The 9,966-nt window shown below is 44.6% G+C and overlaps 3 protein-coding genes across 3 annotated transcripts, besides 1 other annotated feature; 1 reads left to right on the forward strand and 2 right to left on the reverse strand.

The window, feature by feature from the left end:
• Positions 1-123: 123 nt before the first annotated feature.
• On the reverse strand, positions 124-863 carry TSTA_082760 (N,O-diacetyl muramidase, putative; the record flags this gene model as incomplete). The annotated part of the gene is made up of 2 exons (XM_002477961.1): positions 124-657; positions 714-863. The coding sequence occupies 2 exons, from the start codon at positions 861-863 to the stop codon at positions 124-126; spliced, it is 684 nt and encodes a 227-aa protein (XP_002478006.1).
• Positions 864-2,934: 2,071 nt separating this feature from the next.
• Positions 2,935-3,291, forward strand: TSTA_082770 (uncharacterized protein; the record flags this gene model as incomplete). Its single annotated transcript, XM_002477962.1, has 2 exons — positions 2,935-3,046; positions 3,173-3,291. 2 exons carry the CDS (start codon positions 2,935-2,937, stop codon positions 3,289-3,291), a joined length of 231 nt encoding a protein of 76 aa, XP_002478007.1.
• A 2,056-nt stretch (positions 3,292-5,347) lies between these two features.
• Positions 5,348-6,987, reverse strand: TSTA_082780 (uncharacterized protein; the record flags this gene model as incomplete). Its single annotated transcript, XM_002477963.1, has 5 exons — positions 5,348-5,504; positions 5,549-5,609; positions 5,660-5,861; positions 5,923-6,581; positions 6,684-6,987. The coding sequence occupies 5 exons, from the start codon at positions 6,985-6,987 to the stop codon at positions 5,348-5,350; spliced, it is 1,383 nt and encodes a 460-aa protein (XP_002478008.1).
• Positions 6,608-6,647: a microsatellite.
• Positions 6,988-9,966: the final 2,979 nt, after the last annotated feature.

Raw genomic sequence — 9,966 nt, forward strand, 5'->3', positions numbered from 1 at the left:
AATGAGTCGACTATGGATGAGCAACTTTCATCACAGTTCGTGTATTTCTGCGTGTACGATGTCATATTCAATACATGAGAATCGACTCAAACTATCCACTAAGACTACATCTCAATCGATGACTTAACCAGACGCAATAGCCTTGAGCTGCGATAAATCACCATTGAAAACATCCGAATCACCTCCATACGCATAGCTATCCGCATTCTGCCAGATAGTCTCATAGCCCCAGCCACCGGGGATAGTGCCAGGAGAGCTAGCATACCTGGCCAAAACGAGAGGGCAAGTGGAACTGAACGCGGTTGAGTCACCGGTACAAGTGGTCCACCAATCATTCGTGGTATAGATCAAAGGGTAGACACCCTCAGAGGCATGATATGTATCGACAAAGTCACTGATCCAGCTCACCATTTCGCTGGCCGAGAGACCGTAGCAAGTGGCACCGCTGGGGTTGTATTCGATATCCAGCATGCCTGGGAGAGTGATACCGTCGCCGGACCAGCCGCCGCCGTGGGAAATGAAATATTGTGCTTGAGTTGCGCCGGAACTCCTGTCCGGGTGAGCAAAGTGATAGCCGCCGCGGATGAAGCCTGCGTTTGTGGCTCCTTCGTAGTGGCTGGAGAAAGTTGAGTCGGTATAAGTTGTGCCTTCAGTTGCCTATCATACCATGAGTTCAGAGCTTCAACTACAGTACTTGGGGTAGCGGAACATACCTTGATGATGACAAAGCGGGCACCGGAGCTGTATGCAGAGCTGAAGTCGACGTTGGGTTGATAGCTGCTGATATCGAAACCCTGGACGGTAGCCTTTGCAATGCCAACGAGGGAAGCCGAGACGGCTAGTGTAGATACAAATGCATTCATTTTGATGGATTGGTCTTTGTAGGATATATGGATACTTTGCGTCTCTACAATATGGTCATTCTCAAGGTGACTTCCTTTTCCATTTATACCTTTCCATACCCCCAATAACCTACTTAGGTGGGTAGCCCATGCGCTCTGCCAAACCCGCAATTCGAGTCCCCATCTCCGATGAAATCTACAATCTATGGGGTGACTAGGATAGACAGGTCACAAATTCAACGCCATCTCTCTATAAAGAAACATTTCGCGAGGAATACTAAATGTCAAGACCTAATTATCAGTGTCGGAAACGCTGATCGACAACGCCACTCGCTTGCGCATGTAACAGAAGATCAACTCTGTTTGGTTTAGCATGCAATCATATGGACCACAGCCATGTACCTTAGATTTTCCAAGGGAAACGAGAAACCAACCATTTCGGCATATGGGAGGGGTATCAGCATAGATTAAAAGTGAAGATCGCTCTAGGGCTCAAACTGTATAACCTAGAGTACTAAGGTTTAAAGATAGACTCCACTTCGAAGTCGATGCAGAGGGTTATGCTTAAACATGATCAATTCAGCCACGGGGTCATATTCCACCTGAAAATCGTGGAGATCATTAGAGAAATACGAGACGATCGTCTCGTACACTAACAAAATGGCAATAAACATCGTTTCGATTTATGTCATAGAGCCAAAGTATACGAGGTACATTCATGATTGAAGCAATTCGGGATTCAATTATACTCCGTATTCTCAAGAATCACCTCAAACACGAAACGTCAAACAGAGTCCTTCAATAATGAAATCTGCCTTGGCAAAACATCATTGTCGATTCGATAATATTTTCTGGATACTTCAGGGGGCCAAACTTAATCTATTCTGTATCCGGAAGGTAGATAAGAAAATATATTTACTTACCCTTTAGAGGTAAAGTGAAGTTGCAGTTCTGGTGGCGTTCTCGAAATTGAAGATAGGGAATATCTGCATGGCCTGGCAGTAACCTGCAAGGCCCATTACTTATATCGGCGTGTAGGTCGGCGTAGTAGTATCTGTCGGAGACGAGTCGGCGTATATGGCGGTTACTTTTCTTTTTATTCTTTATATTTCGGGGTTTGAAGAAATGATGATCTCGGTCACAGTTCCAGTGCATATGCAGGCAATGTACTTGTTCAAATTGTATCATGAATGGCATACAGTGCAACGTATTACTACTACGTAGTCTACGTACTTTAAAGTCCGGAAAGTAGATGATGCGAAAGGTCCCGTTGCATATACCAAGGTAATACCTAGGTGACTATACGTACCAGATTTCTTTTGCCGAATGGGGGTTTCCATTCTCAGCTGCCGGCGCTTTTGTGAGGGCTCTCGCTGTCAGCCTCACTGAGTAAATTTCAGTCCGGGCTCACGCTAACCCTGCGGATCTTCGCCATAGTTTTCCTCGTAATTCTTAAGCTAATTTGTGTCAATCTCACCTTTTAGTTCTACCAATCTAGTGACGTACTACGTAAGTTAGTCCTATGGTGTATTTCGGTATGATAGTTTCGTGTGAGCAGAGGCCCTGTCCCATACTATGTAGAATACCTAGCACGATATTTTGTGTATTAGGTTGATTATTTATAATGCAATCGTCCTATTGTTGAATAGCTGCGCCTTTACATAGAAGACTGGTGTGTAACTCGAAGACTCAGGTGCTATGAAGGACGACTTGGGACCTTAAGTCGGATTTCGCATATCGTATTGACATCATCTTCATCACTATGTTTCTTTCTCTGCATGGCTTCTGCTGTGGCATCTCTTCCAGTCGTCTTCCAGCTCGGGAACAAATGGAGCCGCTCACATGGGAGAAAGGCATCAAGTAGGACTAGTCAATATCCGTGTTGGGAGGGGCCTATAATCATACCCTCTTGAGGTAACACGCTGGCCGACCAAAACTACTGCAACCAGCACAAAAAGTGCTCCTGATATATCCTATGCTTTATGTCTATGACTTTTTGGTTGCTCTAGAATGGAATGTTGCACACACGTTTTTACAGGACTTTCCATCTAAGATATCTATGATTGGATCAAGGCCGCTCCCTCTAACCCCAATGCGCGTCATCGATGCTGCTCGGAAACAGGGGCATACAGTTGAAATGCATCTGATTGAACGATACGCTGACCGGGTGGAGTGCTCTGTGGATTCTGTGAATAAATTGGGAGGTTATGAGAATATCACCCACGAGGTGAGAGATGCAGCCGATCCTGGACATCTGACGGCCTTTGATGCCATATATGTAGCTATCCTAGTAGGCGAGACCGAAAAACAAAAAGAGCATTTGTTGCTAGGTATCTTGAAGCTGATGAAACGAGGAGCTGTTGTGATCAAGAGGGGATCTCGAGATTCAAAAGGATTAATCTATCCCGTGCCTCAATATTTTCTGCGAGCCTACTTCTCAACATCTTAACTTACATGCAACTCTGCATACGCGATATATCGCCACTTTCCGAGCAAAGAGCCTCTTGTATGAGATCGCGCAAGTATCCGCGGAGCTTTTGCTCGCGCCTTCACACTGACCGCTGAAGGAAATCCAAGTCATTAGCCAAGAGGAGGAAAAAAACTATATTCGCGTTGAATTCACTGAATGTCGAACCATCCGATGCCTGCATCCACGATATCATTAATGGGCAAAACCTCAGCCGTATACAGAGGCTCTTTGTGCACCAGATGGGTCATTCTCCTTTTCTGAGCTAGACTGTGTATCCAGTCGGCTAGCCCATCGACTTCAACAGCAAGGAGTGCGTCCCGGAGAACTCATCCCTTTGGGCATGGATCGCAGTGCATTGACAGTCATCACCATGATTGCAGTGCTGAAAACCGGTAGTGCTTTTATTCCATTAGAGGTTGCCAGCCCCATTGGCCATAATCTGGAGATTGTGAAACAGTTCGGAGCAAAGAGTCTCTTAATATCAGAGATCTAGACCACAAAAGGTTGGCCAGCTGAGATATCCGCCTTGGTCAGTTTGAATAAGATTCGCAGTACACCATTACTAGATGCTGGAACGCTCCCATGCGTGGATCGCCAATCGCCTGCAAAATGCAATTTTAATCGCACAGGCATCTCTTCCTGAGTCCTATCAGGGCAAACTCCTTCTTGGTATCCAATCACGACATCAATTTGACATATCCCGTTTCCAAAAGACATGGACCATGGTTATCTGCAACAATCCTATTTTCGGACAGTGTTTGTCCCTCGTCGTACGGATGTATACGACCAGGTAGTGCTGAACAGCAACATCATCGGTAGTCGGATTGCACAGGTAGAGAGTATTTTCACCAGCAATTTAGCCCGAATGACCTCAAGTTGGAAGGTCCTTCAACCTCACAACAATGCTCACTGTTACGTACAATGGCAACTACGCTACCTGCTTACTTGAAATCAATCATGCCCTCATCAATCATGTCTCCCAACATTTATTGTGTTATCTCTCTGAGATATACACTGGTTCAATTGATACCGCGTTTGCAACCCCACAAGTGAATTATAACCTCTTTATCGAACATCTTGCCCAACACGATTCATTGACGTCCATAAACTACTGGTGTGTGGCATTCCCCAGTACGCTGCACAACTCTCTTACATATCCATCATCTAATCTAAGTGACAGTCGAAAATTGTGACACTCGCCAATATCCCTCTCGGAACCAGCAAAATCAGCACTTGTGTCATCTATCCATACGCCATCTGCCATTCTTCGGCTCTGTTGGGCGTTGGCTCTCCAAAGGCAAACAGGTTCGCAGAATCCACAGTTTGGCCACGTAGTCTCCGGATGCGATGTCTCAATTGCGAATACCGAGTCAGGACGAATAGCTGGTCCCTTATTGAATATCTTACCCTGCACAATAGATCTTGACGTACTGTTCATAGCTGATCACATAGCCAAGCAAAAGCTGCAGGATCTTCTCGAATATATTCAAACACAATACGTCCGTAGTTTCCCCCACCAGCATTGGTTTTTTACCTATGCTACCGAGGTGCGCGAACAACTGAAGCTGTCAGAACCACCAACTCGTCTGTTTTTCGATGCGGTTGTGAACTTCCGCCGTCACGCCTCTCAGCCGGAAACAAGCTCTCTTGAATTTACAACAGTGGGGGAGAATGATCCATTTGATGTAATTTCCCCCTTTCCATTGAAATGAATAGTGCCCGCTGACAAATTGAAGCATGATGTCGTACTCGAAATAGACCATGAGGGGACCAAGTTCATGATCAAACTAGCCTCTTGGGAAAATCGAGTTAGTGAGGGTATGGAGAGTGAATTGGTAAGATGGTTTGAGGAGAGTGTTGAACATGTGTGTGTATAATTGGCATAGACGCCCTACATGTGTCACATCCAGCAAGTATACGGAAAGGGGACGTGATGTGAAAATTGAAAGTGAGAGGCAGCAGTTATCTATGTCTATTTAACAGGATAATCTAGTCCTTTGTAAATATCAGTCTTGCTGAGCTGTTAATATCTGGTCTACCGTAACAGGGAGCTGCCGACAGCAGCAATAAAGAATAAACCACCAGCAATGTCGAAAATCAAGCCTGACGCCGCGCCTCCAGTGTTTAACCCATATTTAAATGCCATAGCAAGGAGAGGGACGTCAAGAGAGTGGCAGAAATTCGAATAACTGCTAGTGCAGAATAGAATGGGGCGACCTCAACTGGTTGGACTAACGATGTCCCATATGACTGAATGGAAAACGGGTATACCAATGAAAAGGTGAAAAGAACAAGTGCTGTTTATCATCAGTAAAGAATATGTCAAATAACATGGGAGTAAACATACACACAACCAAGAGAACTGGTCCAGAGGCCACTCCTAGAAGAATGGGGCCTAGGACACCAAACAAAGAGCTTCCTCGTGCAACCCATAGATCTATTATTGGTGGTGAATGGAGCATTTCTTCGAGGACCCTACTGAGAAGTGGTAATAACAACAAATAGAGCGTCATGCTGACCAACGCCTTGGCTAAAATCAGGTAGTTTGCCTATCATAAATCACGTCCCGAGTCAGCAAAAGGAGATTGAAAAGGTACACAGAATACATACCTTGGCTAAGCTCCATTCAAATCGCTTGGAGACATACTGAACCAAAAGGTCAATCGTATCCCTAGCCCACATGGTAGAGATATAACAAACTGTCACCAACCAGATGGCCTTTGTCTGGAAAGGTGCACAGCTTCTCCTGAGAGACTTCACCCAATTAGCAAAGCCTGCCTTATCTGACACTTCAGTCGAATGTCTGCCTTCAACCGGATCGCAGTTATTCTCACTCTCCACTCTTTCCGGGAGTCTAGTATCAGGTAGGAGACCGAAAATTACCATATTGGCAACCTGCAGCGGAAAGGCACACAGTAATGGGATGTACACGCCCTGCCAATCCACCAACATGGACCCAACAGCAGGGGCCACCAGTTCAGCAATAAGCGTCATGACAGCGATGTTAAAGAATGCCTGCGCACGATTCTTTTCGGTAACCACATCTACCAGAAGAGCATGAATAATCGCAGACATGACCATTTCTCCTCCACCGATCGACCGAAGAAGCGGGGACGCATAGACTAGGGAAAGCGGCAGAGTGTAGTTGAAGAAGCAAACCGCGACAATCCATGCGTCTGCAAGAATCTGGCCCGAGATTGCTAGGGTCAACACAAGCGAACGGCCCTTGGTGTTGGCTATATTACCAAATGGGAGTGCCACGAGAAGCGCTGTACATGGGAAATTCAAATCAGCGAAAAAACAACAAAACAAAACAAAAAAAAAAAAAAAAAAAAGACGATAGCCGCTGCTAGACCAGTCTAATCACGCACCGCATACACTCTCGCTAACTTTGAGCCATGTTTGCGTTGTGACGAGCTCTTCCTGGATCGAATTTACCTTGCACATGTGCTCTGGTATGTCTCTCAGCGTGTTTGTTGAAGCGTAGTATTTCTGGCATATAATTGACTCGAAGAGCTTAGTTCTGGGCATGGTGCGCAGGATTTGAGCCGAATCAAAGAGTAGGCCGCCGACATAGCAGATGATGCATATTCGCGTTGCGTTCCATATTGACTTTTTTTGGTAAGGTTGTTGCGGTCGCTCTTCAAGAAGAGGGCTCTGTTCTGTGTAGGCCATATTAGAACGCGATAGCAGTGCTCAGCGTTAAGGGTACTCTATCGCAACCTCGTCAGCACGAGTTTTATCACCATTATGACAGAGGATTGAGGAAGGGAATTTGGAATGCGCAACATTCAATGGCCGCGCGTATTGTCATATGGGTCTATTCCGTTCTTTATCTTAAGCTTATCCCGAAATCTATCCCGAACCGCGTTGACTCTATTCCGAGTTCGGGATGTTTCAGCCGATGAAACAGCTGGAACTATATCAGGGCAGAAAACTGCGTCTCGAGGGTTGCTTGGTTATATAGGGGTAGTTCACTATGGGCGGTAACCATAAATCATGTGGAAGTCAGATTTACTCGTACGAGCCTTAATAGTAATGTAGCTGCCAGTTTTATTATAGGTTTATATCAGGTAGAGAGGGATGACTTCAAACTATTATTTTATTTGATGAGTATGAGGGTTTGTTATGGCTTAGGTGACTAGGCTACAGGGAGTCAGGGACGACGTGATTGATGATACAGACACGTATGTACCAATAGCTTCAATTTCTCTATTTACAGAATCAAGCCCTAGTTTTCCCTTTTAGCATCTTTGACAGCTTATCCAAAGAGCAGTTAGCACTGGATTGTACGAGCCCAATAGCCTCGACAGCTTCAGATAGAGAAAGGCCACTTTTCGTACAAGAGTAGATCTCATTAATAATAACTTTTCTCCTTGGAAACATCATACAATCCGTAAAATCTATTATCTATCTAGCACCCCATTGATTCTCGATAGATTGGACTGACGGATTGCCGTGTAAGCTATAATACCACTCCTCCCAAACCTCTCGCACAGTTTTGATCGTACGAGATAGTTAAGAAGTAGGCATAGTTGTCATTGATCCAGCCCTAGCCCCAGATATTGATTGAAGCGGGGATAGGGCTGGAGAATCAACTACTGTAGATGCCTGAATAGCTTGTTCTAGCGATGGGAATGGACTTACTTCTGTCTTAGCCTTCTGGCTTTTCCAATTTGCTCGTATGAGGAAAGAAATCTTGCCAGATACCAAATCATCCATCTACCTTGTCATTGATTGCATGGACTTGTGTAATCCATGGAAATTAGAGGCTAGAGATTGATGTAGATTGTCTCCTATATTTGATATGTGCTCTGCTATCACTGGAATTGTCTGTCGAAGCTGGATCTCGTACGGGGTTGAGCTCGCACAAACAGACTCTTTAAGTTGCTGAGAGAAGCGTGTGTAATCTGCTCGCTGGAATAGTTTATGCCTCCATATTGGATGACTAGGAATCTCCATCTGAAGGAACACAGAGCCTTGAAGAATGGTCATACAAAGCTGATGTAAAAGGCTTGAGGAATCCTTGAGCAGCTAGATCTCTTTGATCACATTTCTGTGTCCCTTCTTGTACAAACTGAGGAAGAGGAGGAAGTTGAAAGTTTGCACCTTCTATAGAGATTAAGGAATTATACTAAGGCCAAACCACTCCAGCCATGAATCTACCCAGGGCCAAAGAGCTCATATGAGGCTATCTGATGAATCGAAGCTCTAGGAAGAAATAATTGTCTTGATCTCTAGGATTGAATCCAGCAAGTGTACGAAGAAAAGGCCGAGGCAGTTCAGAGAGGTAGCAGTTACTCATAATGTCTGAATTCCAGTGGCTACTCTCCTAATTGAAGCCTCATCCGCACCTTTCAATTCAGCATGACGAGCTCAATTCTGTCAGCGACAGTAGTGGTATGACTGGCATCTTTTTAAAGGGGCTGATATCAACAAGCCCCTTTCGTACGAAAGATCCAATTGAAGTGGACAAATGAGGTCTTCAATGCAATAGGATTGTCAACTAAAAAGAAAACTCGTACTGGACGATCTGGTAGAGGAACCGGTTCATGTAGAATCTCCCACCGATAAAAGAGATAGAAGGCAGTTTGACTAACAGTACAGAGTAAAGGCTCCTTGTGTCTCATTACTCCTATATACTCAATTCGTCCGAGCTGATTAGTCTTTCCATTGCGTTTAAGCATGACCATAGGCCAGTAAGGATTTGGCCCTTCGTCCATTTTGATAGTGAACAAATCAGGAAGCTGTAATTCACGCCTATCTTCACCTCGAAGGAGCATAGTATGATAAATAAGAAATCAATAGCCGTACGAAGATAGGATTCCTGAGCTTGAGACTTTCGGCTTTTCTGTTCTTGCTCTGCGCAACCACTCTAGTAGTATCGTACGAGTATTCGAATATCTTCTTGAGAATATCCATCTTGTAGGGTATTGCTACCTTGATCGTTGTACTCGACTTTCCTTTTAATAGCCTCTTTCATTTAGTGATCTTCCGGAAGACTCCGAAGTAGATGGCCTCCAGGATATTGTATGAATTCATAATCATAAATTTCTGAAAGTTATAGAGATCAAGTAGGGCCGCACAATATCTCTTGATAGATGAGTAACCAAGAGTTTGTACGACCTAGTCTCCATCTTCATTTGTACGAGCCCTCCAGTAATGAGAGGTATGAGTCTTTCAATCAAAAACATGTTTTCCGATGAAATAGACCATCTTCTGCTTAGAAATAAGAGAGCCATCTGGCAAGTCCTCCTTTCTGTAGCATTCAAACCACTCCTGCTGTGGTTTTCATACGATTTACTAGTATTAACTGGGCGGTTGTGCTGGATTTAATTAGCAAGTCTCTAATTATATAATATGACCCTTAAATAACCACGCTGGGTTCTTTTGGGGGTGGGTTGTAACTCGGCATGTAACTAGGGGGTGGACAACTCTCATTGTGACTGCGATGGGCGAATGGCAGGGCCGTCTACTGTATGGTACAGGTTGTATATAGTTATAACTGTGATGGAATGTCAACAAGGAACGGATGACACATCATCGTAAGACAAAGCATGTTGTTAGTTTCGGGTAAAGTATGTCTCTGAAGGGAAAGTTCAATGGTGTCGGTTGATCCAGTTGAAAGGTGCCAACTTTTTAAAAGCGAGGTCG

Source organism: Talaromyces stipitatus, genomic scaffold (assembly GCF_000003125.1).
Source record: "Talaromyces stipitatus ATCC 10500 scf_1105507295527 genomic scaffold, whole genome shotgun sequence".
NCBI lineage: Eukaryota > Fungi > Ascomycota > Eurotiomycetes > Eurotiales > Trichocomaceae > Talaromyces > Talaromyces stipitatus.